The 16,296-nt window shown below is 42.8% G+C and overlaps 2 protein-coding genes across 7 annotated transcripts in view; one reads left to right on the top strand and one right to left on the bottom strand.

The window, feature by feature from the left end:
- Nucleotides 1-1,657: 1,657 nt before the first annotated feature.
- On the bottom strand, nt 1,658-7,789 carry Serf1a (small EDRK-rich factor 1A). 2 transcript variants are annotated; one of them, XM_031360412.1, is made up of 3 exons: nt 7,507-7,782; nt 6,593-6,701; nt 1,658-1,930 (listed from the first exon to the last, which is right to left on the bottom strand). In XM_031360412.1, exons 1-3 carry the CDS (start codon nt 7,511-7,513, stop codon nt 1,858-1,860), a joined length of 189 nt encoding a protein of 62 aa, XP_031216272.1. In that variant the 5' UTR covers nt 7,514-7,782; the 3' UTR covers nt 1,658-1,857. The 2 variants fall into 2 exon arrangements, with proteins under 2 accessions (XP_031216272.1, XP_031216271.1); XM_031360411.1 differs by lacking the exon at nt 1,658-1,930 and adding an exon at nt 5,850-6,015 and having other exon boundaries at nt 7,507-7,789.
- A 4,769-nt stretch (nt 7,790-12,558) lies between these two features.
- The window catches only part of Bdp1 (B double prime 1, subunit of RNA polymerase III transcription initiation factor IIIB), a 90,172-nt gene continuing 86,434 nt past the window's right edge, over nt 12,559-16,296 (top strand). For all 5 annotated transcript variants that reach the window (XM_031360709.1, XM_031360706.1, XM_031360708.1 and 2 more), the window contains exon 1: nt 12,559-12,999. In XM_031360709.1, the coding sequence (XP_031216569.1) occupies nt 12,788-12,999 (212 nt within the window). In that variant the 5' untranslated portion in view covers nt 12,559-12,787. The remainder of the gene's footprint in view (nt 13,000-16,296) is intronic.

Genomic DNA, 16,296 nt, shown 5'->3' with positions numbered 1-16,296 from the left:
ACCCATTTAGTTAATCTTCCTGGTCTGTTCTAGTGTAAATCCTTGCAATAAAGCAGTGGGTTACAAAGCAACACTTATATAAATAGAACTTACAGTTTGTCTGTGGTGCTGGAAATTGAACTAGGAAAAGCAATCTAATGTTGCTATACCGCAGCCTTATGAGAGAAAACTGAAGATAAGAGCTCAGCTGGTAAAGATACACACACAAGAGTGACAATCTGAATTCAGCTTCCAGAACCCATGGTAAGAAGCTGGATGTGGTGCCACACACCTGTACTCTGAGCCCTGGGGCTGCAATGGGAGGTGGACATAGAACTGCCGGGAGGACAAAGTGTAGCAGCAGCAGAAACAAGAAGCTCTGCCGCGAGGCAGAAATAAGAACTAACCCCTCACAGAGTCAAGATCCCTTGACTCTTCACATGGAGCTTTTGACCTCCACCAGGTACCATCACTACACACACACACACACACAGTTGTGGGTGGGCAGTGACATGGCTTAGTTGATAGAGGCACTTGCCACCACGCTCTGAGTTCAATTCCCATGAGCCACATTGTGGAAGGTGAACAATGACTCCACGATGACTCCCCTAAGTTTAAGAAAATTTATAACAAACAAGCTTAAGGATCTTTAAGGCTAGCACTGTGGCTACACTTATTGTACTGGCTAGTTTTGTGTGTCAACTTGACACAGGCTGGAGTTATCACAGAAGGGAGCTTCAGTTGGGGAAGTGCCTCCATGAGGTCCAGCTGTGGGGCATTTTCTCAATTAGTGATCAAGGGGGCAGGGCCCCTTGTGGGTGGTGCCATCCCTGGGCTGGAAGTCTTGGGTTCTATAAGAGAGCAGGCTGAGCAAGCCAGGGGAAGCAAGCCAGTAAGGAACATCTCTCCATGGCCTCTGCATCAGCTCCTGCTTCCTGACCTGCTTGAGTTCCAGTCCTGACTTCCTCTGGTGATCAACAGCCATGTGGAAGTAAGCTCAATAAACCCTTTCCTCCCCAACTTGCTTCTTGGTCATGATGTTTGTGCAGGAATAGAAACCCTGACTAAGACATTTATGATCTTAGAACTCACAAGACCGAGGCAGGAGGATTGTTAGGTGTTTAAGACTAGCCTGGGCTACAGAATAAGACTGTTTCAGAAAACAATAAAAACAAAAACAAAATCAAACTATTTAATGAAGTGTATGGACCAAAATTCCAGATTTATATAAGAGATCCTATTTCTGAATCATATTATTCATTGTTGCTTGCATCTCTAGTTATCTCCCAGACTCATAGTTTGAATGCTTCTTCCTCAGCTGGTGGTCTTGTTTCAGGAGGCTATAGAATCTTTAGGAGTTAGGGCCTACTGAAAGAAGTAGGCATTAGGGATAGAACTTTGGATGTTGGCCAGGTTCCTGTCCAAGTGTAAATTCCTGATGCGATGTGGAAAGGAAGATGTGCTCCTGCTACCATGGACTGAGCTGCTCTGCTCTGCTCTCCTTTCTATGAAGGAGTGAAATCCTTCGAAACCATGAGACAATTTGTTCCTCCTTCAACTTATCCTTGTTATTATTGCTAGGTACTCTGGTCCTAGCAATGCAAATGAAGTATTATATTACCTACTTAATAAATTACATACATGTTCTCTTTTGATAAAAATAATATTCACCAATATGTTACATGCATGGTCAGTTCTTTATTCTTTGATGAATGGTCTTAAAACATTACATTAAGCTAGGCTGAAAAGTAAAGTTTAAAATAGTTTTATAAGAACAAGTTATAACACATGTAATGATTAATCATTCTGAAATTTTGATCTTAGAGCATATGATGCACCCACTGGCAATAGCACCCAGGTTTTCCAAAAATCCAGTCATCATTTTTCTCTTGTCTGCATAGATTTCTTCTCATTGGCTACCTTCTGCTTTTGTTGCATGATCTCTGAATCCCTGAAATAAAGAAAAGGATATCAAGGTTTCAGAGGAACACTGACTTAATGCTCTTCTTGTTTCCTATATACAACCCTTTTGATACATTCAAAGAAGACATAAACATTCATGCTTTTCCATTTTTATGGATGTAGACAATCAGAAAAGCAAAGACTGGAGAAGCATTCAAGTCAGACCTTTGAACACCATGCTATTGTTATGATGGCCTTGGGCAAATAAGCTCAAAGCTCTTTCATTTGGTGAAATGGGAGAGTGTCTCACTGTGTAGCTGTGGCTGCCCTTGCATTCACTACGTAGACCAGACTGGCCTTCAATTCACAGAAATCTACTTGCCATTGCCTCTGCACATTTAGGACGTTTCCTACACACCTAGGACTACAGTATCAATATTATAAGTCTTGTAGCCAGAGATGGTCTTTAAGCTGACACACAGCCCAGAAGACTTTGAGCTTTTGATCCTCTTGTCTCCATTTCCTGAGTACTGGAGTTACAACAATCCAGGTTTTTAAAAGCCCTAAATCAAATAATCAATGCTTAAATATAAACTTTTTTGGTTTTTCGAGACAGGGTTTCTCTGTGTAGCCTTGGCTGTCCTGGAACTCACTCTGTAGACCAGGATGGCCTTGAACTCAGAAATCCACCTGCCTCTGCCTCCCAAGTGCTGGGATTAAAGGTGTGCGCCACCACCGCCTGACTGAAGAACTTTCTTAACCCTTTTGTCTCCCTGGTTGAATCTTCATGTGTTATGTAATTATGAACTACAACCAAATGACCCATGCTAGGTGATCGATGATATGGGTTATAGGACCCATATTTACACATATACTTTTAAATGGTTTTTAAATATTTAGTGGTTACTGAATGTGATGGTGTACTCCCATAACTCAAGCACTTGGGAGGTCGAAGCAGGAGGATCAGAAGTTTAAGATCTGACTCTACTACATAGGAACTTCTAGGCTAAGCTGGGACAGATGAGTGCTCATACTTCCTCTTCCAAAAAAAAAAAAACCCACAAAACAGATAAAATGATATTTAATGACACTAGACATCAAATCCAGGGACTCATTCACAGGTGCAGAACTCCATATTTTTAAAATATACTACATAGGTATGCGTTCAACATCCTCAGTTGAGTGTGGTGCCTCACCCAGCGGTTCCAATACATGGGAGTCTAAGGTTACTACCAATTATAGGGAGTAACTATTTTTAACTGTTCAAAGTAGTGTTGCTTCAAGTCCAAAAAGTCTTTACTGTTTTTTATCATCTTTATGTGTCTATTACACCAACTGCCAACCCTAGTACCTGATCCGGAGTTTTCTGTGCCTTTGTCTCCCTCTGCTGTTCCATTCAGACACTGCAGTAGTTTCTGATTCTTTTATTCACATGAGGGGCTGGCTGACTGTAGGAAAACCCATTGGCTTTTGTGTTCCCAAGCTGGGTGTTGTCCTTTATCTCCTGTGCACGACCAGCCTTTTTTCTACTGGAAGAATTGCATGAGTCCAGCTCCAAGCCCTTGGTGTGGCTGGCTCAGGGCATCGGCCTGAACTGCAACCAGCAGCCTGTGTACCAATTCTAGGCTTCAGCCGCTGCAGTATAGGTGGCTTGGCTGCTCAGTGTCCTGCCTAGATAGGTGGGGTCAAGCCCCACCTAGGTGCTGTGTTTAGAACTGTGTCCCAGCATGCAACTGTGCCTTGTGTCTTAGGCAGGGAAGCTCTCTTTCTGTTGAGTGGGCTCTTATGTAGCCTTAGGGATTACCACACCTTTCCTGGGTGCCGGTCCCAAGCAGTGTTTGGTTTTTGTTCTGTAGTAGCGTCAAAGCTGCATTCTGGGGGAGATCTATGTGTTAATTTGTCTTAAATAGCTTGGTTCTGTTCCACGTTAGGCACCATAATATAGTTCAACCAATTTAAGCTTATTTCTGACTAGCTTACAAATAAGTGATCTGACTATGTTATTTTACTTGGCTTTGGCAATTACTGGGGTCACCCCTAACCTAGTTTTCTAACTGCTGGCTTGGCTACCTCCCCAGCAGTGTATCCTAGATACTTGCTGTTTCTCCTGTCCATGTGCACATGGTACATCTCCTCTTGTGGTGCCTTCTCCTCTCTCCTCATTCTTCCTCTTATCCAACTTCTCATACCCTTAACCAGCGAATTCAAAACACACTTACCTCTAATCCCTCCAACAATTGGCTGTAGCCATTTTTATTTAACCAATAGTTTTAAATCAAGGAACAAGGTCTGCACAACAAAAGCTGGTAAACATGAGAATTCACTCATAGGTCCAGACCTTCTACATACTGAGTTCCAGTCAAGCTTGAGATATAGTGAGAGGCCTTGTCTCAAAAAATAAAGAGGGCTGGAGAGATGGCTCAGCGGTTAAGAGCACTGACTGCTCTTCCAGAGGTCCTGATTTCAATTCCCAGCAACCATGTGGTAGCTCACAACCATTTGTAATGAGATTGGACGCCCTCTTCTGGTGTGTCTGAAGACAGCTATAATGTATTTACATATAATAAATAAATAAATCTTAAAAAACCCAAAAAAACAAAAAGCAAAGAAAAATCAAGCCAAGCCAAATCAAAGCTACCCTCTATGTGTAAAGCCCTGCTGGTTTTGTTTTTTGTTTTTGCTTAACAATTCTTCAGCTATTACTACTGTGTTTCATATTAAAAAACAAAAACAAAAACAAAAACAAAACAAAACAGAAAGGGGCAAGATGGCTCCTCAGTTAAGAGCACTTGCTGCTCTTGCAGGATATCTGAATTCGGTTCCCAGAAATCACATGGTGGCTCACAACTGTCTGTAAGTCTGTCAGTTCCAGGAGACCTAATATCTGTTCTGACTCCATGGGCAGCAGGCATGCAGGCAGTGCACATGCATACACACATGCAGGCAAAATATTTGTACATATAAAATAAAAACAATTTTAAAAATTCATATAAAAAAAAGGCAGAAGAGTAAATCATCTGCCTTAAATCACACCAATTCCAAGGTCTGGCCATTTCATAATCAGGAGTCTTTCCTATGTTAACACCTAAATTTAGAATTAGATTATAGTTCAGTATTGGCTACTTCTATAATAAGACATTTCTATAAGTGTTTATAGAAATAGAAAAAATAAAAGTCTACAGAGGAATGAATTCAGTGGAAAAGAACAATGGTTACTTTTCTGTTTCAAATCAAGCTCTGTAGGATTTGATGTATGACATTAGTAATAGTACCTAAGTCTATAGCTACCTGCCAGATGCCCAGGTGCCTAGTGCCTGGCACCCAGAATATGCAAAACTGAGGCAGAAGAATCACAAGTTCAAGTATAGTGAGACTTTAGGTCTCAAACAAAACAAAACAAAACCAGCACTTTACTTTCCTGTTCTCCACACTGGTGTGAATATCAATTTTAGGATCATAATGGTAGAGATAATATGTCACACCTTGCACAGTTTAACCCACTCCTATTTCTGAAACAAGCTAGACTAGGTTCTCCAATAAGAACATTTCAGGATCACTGGTCTATACTCTCTTCACTCCTAGGTGACTAACAGAAACTTAAGGCAAGTTCATTGCTTTATTCGTAACTGTCACTGGGGCTGGGGAGACGTTTTAGTTACTAAAGTTCCTGCTGTGCAAGCACCAGGATCTAAGGTTAGAACCTCCACAAAATTCACGTAAAAAGCAGGGCATGGTGGATATACCTAACTTCAGTGCTGGACGGGCAGGGCTTAGACAGGGAGATCAGTCTCCCAATCTAGCCAAATTGATGAGCTTCTCATTTAGTGAGTGATGCTGTCAAAAACACAAGGTGGAGAGTGATGGAGGAAAGATGCTTGATACCAACCTCTGGCCTCTATATTCACTTACACATACGTGCACACACACACACACACACACACACACACACACGTACACTTATAATTACTTGAAGCACTTATTTACTAACATACACACATATGCTTATAATTACTTGAAGCACGTGTGCACACATAAACACAGTAACTATCATAAAGGAAAAGAAAGTGATACTTTCGAATAAAGCAATGAACTTGCCTTAAGTTTCTGTGACCACCAAATCGAGCAAAGTAACAACTGTATGAGATAAAAAGGCCAGTGTTGGTTCAAACTTTGATTGTCTTGCATCTGCCTCAAGTCCTAGGATGACAACTGATTAACATTGCCCAGGGCATTAAAGTGTCTCTTTAGCCTATGCTGGCCTCTGAGTAGTCTTATATGAATCCAGTTTCCAAACATTCTTTCCATCCTCAATGGACTCCAGAAGCCCATCCTTTATTTTTGACACAAGTCTCTTTATTTAAGATGCTTGGGGCAAGCTGTCAATTTTGGAAACATTGTATCCCATCTATGCAACAGTGTTTACATATGGAGGATGTTATTTTCTACAATGAAGTTCTCACAGTTTGTAGTTGCTCTAAGAGCTTCTCTGAAAACATGAGAGCTTCAGGGATTGTCATTCTGCGTCCACAGGTTGGGACAATAACTACTGTGCATGGTTTCAGTGTACTTAGAGCTACAAAGACACACAGTGTTAACCCTTAACTGTGGGCGAGGCTCAGTTCCAAAAAGGGTTTAAACATGTTCTTCATTCATTCTGAAAATACGGCAGTCAAACCGCCACTGACTTGAACAGTCCACTAGCGCTACTCACCTCTGCTTTCTCTGAGAGGCAGTCAAGCTATCTTCTTTTCTTTTTCCTTTGCTAATTTCCTGGGTCTTTTTCATATTTTTCTGTCGGGCAATTTCTCTTTGATTTCCACCTACAATGAGAAACAGTCATGCTCTTTTCCCATCCTCAAAATTATGAATAATTAATATTAAAGAGTCCTTATTTATATGATCCTTACAGATGTATTTTTATCAGTGAGAAAGCAGAATATCGCTTAGTTATTCCCAGATTGACAAGGGGGAAGCTTAGGCAGAAACACTCAAGAACTTAAATATATTCTCACATCAGCATAGGTGTCAACTAATCGCCTTTAAGCCCAGCAGTAGGAGGCAGAGACTGGCAGATCTCTGAATTTGAAGCCAGACTGAGTTTGGTCTACAGACTGAGTTTCAGGGCAGCCACAGGGTACACAACAAAACCTTTCTCGAAAACCAAAATTAAAATCAATATACATGTATGTATGTATATATCCCTCCAACCATCCCAGTAGTTGTGTACACAGGCCTCACTCAAAAATAAGTTCTGGCTTTGATGGGTTTGTGAAGATCCAGCCCTCGATCAGTTTGCCTGTTAAAGCCAGCAGAGACTGAGCTCAAGGAACGTCACCTTCGAGGACAAAAGAGCTAGAGGGCACCCTGGGCTTTCAGACCTCAGGCGCCCGCTATCACTCAGGCGGCGGACTGGTCCCGCTGGGCAGCCGCACACGCTTCTGGTGGGTGTGGTCCTGGAGGCCATCACTTGTCCCACCCGGAACCAGCGTCCCGTCCTCTGCACGCCTGAGGTGTCCGTGTGTCCCTCCCTCCTCCCCGCCAGCTCCCGCTCCTTCCCGCGGCCGCTCGGCGCCGTCCCTCCCCAAGCCCCCCGCGTCTTTCCAACGACCGGGCCGGCAGACTCACGGGCCATGCTGATCACCGGCCGGAGACGGGAAGACAACGACTTGGAGAAGCAAGGGCGGCTTAGCACGCTCGGCAGCCGTCGCCGCCCGGCGCTAAGGAAGGCTGAGCCCCGCGAGGGCCCACGGTGAGGCGACGCCTCTCTCTGCCAGCCAGCTGCCCCGCCCACCGACCCACAACAGCCGCGGCGTGGCCGGTAAGCCACTGCGCGTGCGCGCCCCGGACCGCTCGCGGAGGAGCGACCGCGCCCGGCCGCCCCGCAAGCCCTGGGCCGAGGCTGAAAGCGCGTCCTGGGTCAGCGAGGCGTCTGCGCGCGCGCTCGCTTCCTCACGCCGAGCCACGCGGTTTTAATAGCAAGCAGGAAACACTATGCCTAACTTTCTTAAACACGCACACACGCACGCGCGCGAACACACAGCGGAAAGGACAGGAAGGTGACTGAACCGTCCTTACCTAGCAGCCACCCTGAAGGTGGGCTTGACATTCCTCATCTGTCAGAAATGACCTAACAAGGACAGCGGGGTCCACGACCGCTCATTGCGCATTTCTCCCGATGCTCTCCGGATGGGCAGAACTTTAGTTCTAAGCTCAGGCTCAGTGGTTGAACGGGATCCAAAATAGCCCAGAATAACTTAATAAGATCAATAATTAATAATAATTATTAATAATTATTAATAGCTTAATAATAAGAGCTGAAACAAGTGAAAATGCTTGCATGGGGCTGAGGGGCGTGGCTCATGGGGGAGGGGGGTGCTTGCCTATCATGAGGGACACCCTGAGTTCCATCCCCTCTCTGGGTTCCATTTCTTGAGCTGAGACTTCTTATCTTATCTGTCCACTATTACAAACTGAGATAGTCTGGACACCGAATTTGCCTGGGTATTTTTAAAAGTTTTATTGTGGGGCTGGAGAGATGGCTCAGTGGCTAAAATTTGACTGCTCTTCCAGAGGAGTTCAAATTCCAGCAACCACATGGTGGCTCACAACCATCTGTAATGAGATCTGACGCCCTCTTCTGGAGTGCCTGAAGACATCCACAGTGTACTTACAATAAATAAATCTTTAAAAAAAAGTTTTATTGCGGAATATTTTTAAAACACACAAAAGTATGCTACAGTGTACCCCAACTGTACGTGTTAACGTGACCTTTCCAATTCTTAATGTATAGAGTCAAGTAGTTTAAGAGAAAAAGCATCAAGAGGCGGGATGACTGGATTAAAAGTGCAGCCCTAAAGGAAGAGGAAAGGAAGAAAGGAAGGAAGGAAAAGAAAAGAAAAAGCCTAGTTTTAACAATTAGTCTTGTCAACTAGACTACATTATTTCATGATAGAAATTCTGTTTATCTTTAAAATGAAGAGGCCATTTTTTTTCTTCGCAACTGATTAATATGAGTCCGGTAAGGTGACAATGATATGAGCTTGTCCCAGAGCCCACATTAAAAGATGAACATAATAGCCCCCAGCACTAGGGAGATGGAGTCAGGTGGATCTCTGGGGCCCTGTGTCCAGCCATCCTAGCCTGCTAGGTGCTGTCTGGGCCAGTGAGAGCCCATGTCTAATAAAAAGTGGACAGCTCCTGAAGAGTGACACCCAAACTTGTCCTTTCACCTCCAAATGCACTTGTGCACACACGAAGATACACACGAGCATATACATGTGCTCATAAGAAAAGAGAAATGCTTGGTCACGTGCAGTATACGGTAGCATTCGATATGGAATTATTTATTGCTCTTTTAACCTCAGAGAGCCTTGCACACTTATTGCCCTCCCTATTTCATACCCCGTCCTGCTCAGAACTGTGGCTATTCCGTGAGCCTGTTCTTGCGTACCTAAGGAGGAGGAAGGACTTTCTGGCCCAGTTGTAAATAGAGATGAATGACCAGGTATGGATCAGGAATAGAGCCCAAAGGTAGATACTTGTTTAGAGTATGCATACCCCTGGATTTGAATCCCAGCACCTAAAAACAAATCATATTAAGAAGAAAGAGAAATCCAGCATGGTGGAGTATGACTGTAATCCTAGAACTTGGGAGACTGAGGCAACAGGACTGCACATTTGAAGCTAATTTGTGCTACAGTGAGACTCTCTTTCCCTTGCTTAAAAAAGCAACAATATACATATTAACTTTTATATGTATAAAATCTATGTTTACATGTATATGTGTTTTGGCTGAATGTATGCCTGAAATTATATTTTTTGAGTTGTAAGGTTACAAGGATGTACACCATGCACACAGAATCCATTGAGAGTTTCTGCCAGAGGACCAGGAGTGTGCCTTTCATTTCAGAGGAAGAGGCAGATAGGTCTTGTCGAATTCCTAGTCTACACACCAAGCAGAGTTCCAGGATAGCCAAGGCTACATAATTAGATCCTGACTCTTGTCTTCAGAGATGCTGAAGGACATGGCAAACACTAGAGAAAACTTGTTTGCTTGTTTGTCTATTGTGTGTGTGTGTGTGTATCATGTATGTGTGTGTGTATCATGTGTGTGTGTGTGTGTGTGTGTGTGTGTATGTGTGTTGTCTCCTCTGGAGCTGCACTGAGGGGCATCTGTGAACTACCTGCCATGGGTCCTGGAATGCAAACTCTGGTCCTCATGAAAGAGAAGCAAGTGCTTAACTGCTAACCATCTCTCTAGCCTCCAAATTGTAGAATTTTAAAATTACCAATGACACCAACAACTTACTTCACAAACTTGTGTAACACCTGTCTTGTGATATATTTAAGTAAAAGTTACTTTGTTGGAAGAGCTGGAGAGATGACTCAGCAGTAAAGAGCAATTGTTATTCAGCACTTACAGAGTGGCTCACAACCATCCATAACTTCAATACCAGGGAATCTAACGCTGTCTTCTCACTGTCCTAAGGCTCCCACCCCCATGCATGTGCATGGTGCACATGTATATGTGCAAGCAAACTTACTCATATAAAATAAAAATACATCTATAAAACATAATAAAATGTTTATAAAATCAATTTTTTGCTTTATGCCTTTACTAGTAGGGAATTAAATCTAAATCATTTTGATTTTCTTATCTACAAAGTTGTGACATCTTGGATTCTTAGGTAGAACACAAGATTATGAAAAAGCCTTGCATAAGAATTTGCTGTAGAAAGCTGTATATTCCAGCAGTGACTACAACATTCTTGAGGTATCTTTAGCATGGTATTATTTCTCAAGTACTTATTTATTAATGAAGTCTTGATCTGTAACTTTAGCTGTCTTGGAACTGGCTATTCAGAACAGGCTGTTTTCAAACTCATATAATTCCTCTCTCAGTCTTGGCCTTACGTCTGGAGTGATGGGATTACAAGCATGTGCTAGCTATCACTCCTGGCATTTTGAGATTTCTTGAGCATCTTCATCTATTTGATGCTCAATACTGAATTGCACTCCCACCTCCTTCAGGTTTTCTTTGTGTGCCCTCCCACTCCCTTTCCCTCCCTCCCCTTCTCCCTCTTTCCTGTGTGTGTGTGTGTGTGTGTGTGTGTGTGTGTGTGTATGTGTTTGAGTTTGAGACAGGGTCTCATAAAGGCCAGTCTGCCTTTAACTTTCTATTTTCGAAAGGATTTATGAACCCTTTATGATAGCTCACACTCTTAATCCCAGCACTAAGGTAGCAAAGGCAGGTGGATTTCTTTATGGCAGAAACAATCTCTCTCTCCCCTCTCTCTTCCTTTCCCTCTCCTCCCTCTTCCTCTCCCTCTCCCTTTCCCTCCCCCCCCCCGTGTGTGTGTGTGTGTGTGTGTGTGTGCCTCTCTGAAAGAGTTTCATGCAGTCCAGGCTTGTTTGGAATTTGATACCTATTTTTCTTGTCAAGTTACCCTACTGCCAGTACTGTAGGACTCTTACATCACCCTTGAAATCTCATCATATACTTTTATTGATCTCATAATATATTTTTAATGATCTTGTTAATTTATTTTGTATTTTCTCCTCTGTAACATACAATGTCTTATTTATTGCTCCATTGCTATCTCTAGAAGCAGACTAAGAATACTCACATTAGTGTGCAAAGCTTAGAGTATTATTTTGACATTGCCCATAGTTTTTATTTTAAAGTGTACAAAAGCCCATATAGTGGATTTTTTTTCCTATTAAGTGTTTCACAGCTTCTCTTTGCAATTTCTTCATACAGAATTTCACTTTTTTTTCTTTTTACTCAATTTAAAATTTCTCGGTGGAGGTTGGGAGTTGGATAGATGGCTCAATAGATCATTACCTGCTCTTCCAGTGGGCCCTATTTGGTTCCCAGCACCCTACATCAGGAGTCTGACAATTACCTGTAAACTTTTGGCCTCCCTGGCACCCACACAAACTCGCTCCCTCCATAATTAAAACTTATTTTTTTCCTAGTAGGGTATGGTAGCCCATACATGCCTGTAAACTCAACATTGAGCCTGTGGAGGCAGGAGGATCAAGAGTTGAAGGCCAGCCTTGGCTATAAGAGACCCTGTCTCGAAAAACCTAAAACAAACAGGTTCTATGCTTTGGGGATGCACTGGTGCTAAGGCACTTCTCTCATACTATTTTATCTTATTGTATGTTTGAGCTAAGTCTTGTTAGATAGTCCAGGGCTTGGAACTTGTGATGTCTTTATTTCCGTCTCTCCAGTGCTGGGATTGCAGGCTGGCACCACCAGGCTCTGCATTCTTGCACACTTTGACTCTTCTCAAGAACTCCTTAATAGTTCATAAAAGATTCACTCTAAGTAGGTTGGGGATGGAAGTTCTGTGGCAGCGTGCATGCCGAATATGCAGGGTTTGTAAGGGGTCCTGGGTTCAAACTCTACCACCACGGAGAGAAAATAAAAGTTTGAGCCGGAGGATTCAGCTGCTTCCGCTCTCTCTTTTCAACAACTCCTGAGGTCTTACAAAGGAAAGAGTATATGACTTCGAGTCAAAAAAAAAAAAAAAAAAAAAAAAAAAAAAAAAAAATCTCTGGTTCACAGGTAACCGAAGCTACGTAGCGTTGCAGTTGCTATGGCTCCCGGCGCCCAGAATCTGACGTCATCATCGGCGCCGAGTGATTACGTCTAACTTCCGGCACCTTTTGCGAGCCGGGACGCGGGGAGGAGAAACTTAGCTTTTAGTGTGGCAGGGTCATGAAGAGGAGGCGGTGGCAGGAGAGCGGAGGAGGCGGAGGGGGCACAAAGCAGCGGTAGCCAGCGCCGGGCTGGGTTGTGGACGTGTGGGAGGGCGAGAGTCCCAGCCCTCGGGCAGCGGCCCGGGCTCTGGGCTGAGCGCGGCCGTGGAGCCGCTGCTCTCGGCCCCCTGGCTCCGCCATGTTCCGCAGGGCACGCCTTAGCGTGAAGCCGAATGTCAGGCCTGGTGTAGGCACCAGGGGCTCCGCCGCTCCCAATCCCCAGCGTGGACCAGAGGCTCCCAGGCCTCCCGAGCCTGTCACCGAGTCTGCTCCGAAGCCAGCGGAGCCCACAGATGTGCCTGCGGTGGATTCCGGGGGAGCGGAACCCCAGGAACCGGCTCCCGGGAGCAGGTAAGGTCTTGTATGAAGCCAAGCTGTTGGATTTTACCACGGAGAGTCTCTCCTGCAACAAGCCTTTAATTTGAGCAGGATGAAACCATTTCTAGCTGTAGTTTTATTCCGTGATCAGAGGGTGCCACTACTCTGATTCTGTCACGATCTTAAGATTCTCGAGGAGACAGTGTCTTACAGGGATGGGAATCCAGACTTAACAATTTTGAGTCAAGAATATAGACGCACCGTCACTTGGAAATTTAATTAATTGTCCTGGAGTACTTTACACTGAAAGCACTTTGGGATTTTCATTTTGTGAATATTTATTTTTAAAAGGAGAGCACCAATGCTGATTGAATTTTTTTTCCCTCCCTCCACACGGTGATGCGGTTGAACCCAGGGCCTCATGGAGTGTTAGGCAAGCAGGCAAGCGCCCTGCCACTGAGCCACACCTGCAGCGTTTGTCAAAGGGAAGAAGCTTAGGTTGCTTATTTTGGTTTGAGTGTGCACTTCTTTATTATTGTTACTATGTTTCCCGAATCAAGAAGCCTGGCTTTAGCGACAAATAACACATTTGAATTTAGGACTCTCCTATTTAGTTTAACAACTTTAAGTAGATCGTTCTTAGGGAAAATTTATTCCTGCTAGTATGAAGTTAGTACCTCCTTTGGGACAATGGTGTGAGATCAGATACGATTACATAAACTGCCTTGCACGTGATATGGCAGAATAGTTCCCCCAAATTTACTAGTTTCAGGAAAAGGTGATAAGAGCCTGGTTTAGTGTCACAACTTTTCCTCCTAGCAGTAAGGAGGCAGAGCCTGCCCTAGGACAGCCAGAGTGCCATAGTAAAACCCTGCCTCAAAAAACAAAATAATGGAGAAAAGGTGATGGTATAAATTAAAGATGTGACGGGTTAGTATGATGACTGTAGTGTTTTGTAATATACAGAGGTAGAAGCCAGTAAATCACAGTAAGTAATCACATTATGTGACAGGGAGATGGTACAAATCATGTTTGCATAGTAACAACATTTCTTCTGTTAATCAGAGTTGGTGCTGTGTGTTATTTTGACATTCCAGAAATGCACCATGATTTCAACATTTTTTTTATTTGGATCTGTTTGAAAATTTTCTGCTTAGAATAAAAATACCAATATTGGTCACTGCTCCAAGGAGTTTGGAAATTTTTGTTAACTATGTAGGAATGCATAATGATTGATGTTTTATAAATTCCCATAGGCCATAGGCCTAAGACATGCTCTAGAATATTTTAGTTGACAATTAGAGTATATCATATGCGTGAATATGTATGTACATACTACACACATATAGTTTGTCTGTTTAGGGGAACAAGATTTGACTATGTAGCTTTGACTTGCCTGGAAGTCTCTACCTCCTGAGTGCTGCCATTAAAAGCATTAGCCACCAGGCCTAGCAGGCTTTTTCTTTAAAAGTAGAGTTTAATCTAGCTCACATTGGCCTAGAACTCACTATACATGAAAAGACACCTTTTCTAATCCTCCTGCTTTACCTTCTGAATGCTGAGCTTACAGATTTGTGCCATTATGGCTTGTTTATGTAGTGCTGGGGATGAAAGCCAGGGCTCTGCATGCTATTCAGGCTCTCTATCAGCTTAACTACATCCCTGGCCTTGGTCCTTATTTGATGAGAGTATTCGTTTGCTAGTTGTAGAAACCAACAGAGTATACATTTAACGTATAAAATACCAGTGATTCATGTGTTACATTCTAAGAGCTTCATGCTAGGGACTGAACTTCAGGGCCTTGAGCATGTTAGACTGAGTTTTATCTATCTTCAGCTTTAAGGAGAGGATTTAAAAGAGATTATTTTATATGTTAAAGCAGCTTCCATTTTTATACAGAACTAATGATAAAATAGGATAAAAGTAGACTTAAATTATTGATTCAGTTTCTTTTTAAAATAATCTATTATTATTGTTATTATTCTTTTATGTGCATTGATGTTTTTCCCCCATATTTATGTCTGTGTGAGGGTATTTGGTACTCTGGAACTGGAATTACGAACAATTGTGAGCGGCTATGTTGGTGCTGGCAATTGAACCTGGGTCCTCTGGAAAAGCAGCAAGTGCTCTTAACCACTGAATCATCTCTCCAGCCCCTATACTTTAACATTAAAATTTCAACTGATACAAAGTAATTGTACATATTTATGGAGTACAATGTATTTCAATATGTATTTACAATGTGTCACTGTAATGGTATATCACTTTAAAAGTTTATTTTTTCTTTGTGTAAAGAGCATTTTTTAAATTTTTTATGTATATGAATACCCTGTTGCTATCTTCAGACACTCCAGAAGAGGGCATCAGATCCCATTACAGATGGCTGTGAGCCACCATGTGGTTGCTGGGAATTGAACTCATGACCTCTGGAAGAGCAGACAGTGCTCTTAACCACTGAGCCATCTTTCCAGCCCATTCTAAATCTTTTTTATAACTATCTTGTGATAAGAAAAATGTTGTCAACCAGCCAGGCGGTGGTAGTGCACGCCTTTGATCCCAGCACTTGGGAGGCAGAGGCAGGCGGATTTCTGAGTTTGAGGCCAGCCTGGTCTACAGAGTGAGTTCCAAGACAGGCAGGGCTATACAGAGAAACCCTGTCTTGGAAAAAAAAATGTTGTCAACCAAGTTATCCTACCACAATATAGTGAATTATTAGAAATAAATGTTAATTCTATTCAGCTACATTCCTGTTCTCTTTTTCTTTTCCTTTTATTGTCCATTTGCTTTCTTTTCTTTTTTGAGACAAGGTTTCTCTGTGTAACTCTGGCTGTTCTGGAACTCTCTTTGTAGACCAGCTGGGCTCCCCAGTGCTGTGACTAGAGGAGTGTATCACCATGCTGGGCTTTTTTTTTACACTTTCTAAATGTTTTGTGTATATGCCTTTGTGTGTGTCTGTGCACCATATGCCTGGTGCCCATGGTAACTAAAAGACGACTTTGGATCCCCTGAAACTAGACTTATAGACAGTTGTGAGCTGCTATCTGGGAACTGGAAATTGAACCCAGGTTTTCTGGTAGAGCAGCCAGCTCTTAACCTTGAGTTATGACTCCAACTCCATTTCTGAACAATTTATATCTAATCTGTACCATAGCCAGTATTTAATTTAAAGTGATTAGATGCCTTTTTTGTATGTTTGTTTGAGCTGGGGTTTTGTGTAACCTAAGCTAGCTTCAAACTCACGGTATTGCTGAGCATGGTCTTTAACTTCTGATCCTTCTGTCTCCACTTCTGAGTATTGAGGTTATGGACACTTAGCAAAGCAACAACAAC

Source organism: Mastomys coucha, unplaced genomic scaffold, assembly GCF_008632895.1.
Source record: "Mastomys coucha isolate ucsf_1 unplaced genomic scaffold, UCSF_Mcou_1 pScaffold8, whole genome shotgun sequence".
In the NCBI taxonomy this organism is placed as follows: domain Eukaryota; kingdom Metazoa; phylum Chordata; class Mammalia; order Rodentia; family Muridae; genus Mastomys; species Mastomys coucha.
This window is presented reverse-complemented; position numbering and strand designations above follow the sequence as displayed.

Coding starts and splice junctions, on each gene's coding strand:
- Serf1a (XM_031360411.1), bottom strand. Junction 6,016..6,592: donor GCCTCTCAGAGAAAGCAGAG/GTGAGTAGCGCT, acceptor TATCTCATACAG/TTGTTACTTTGCTCGATTTG.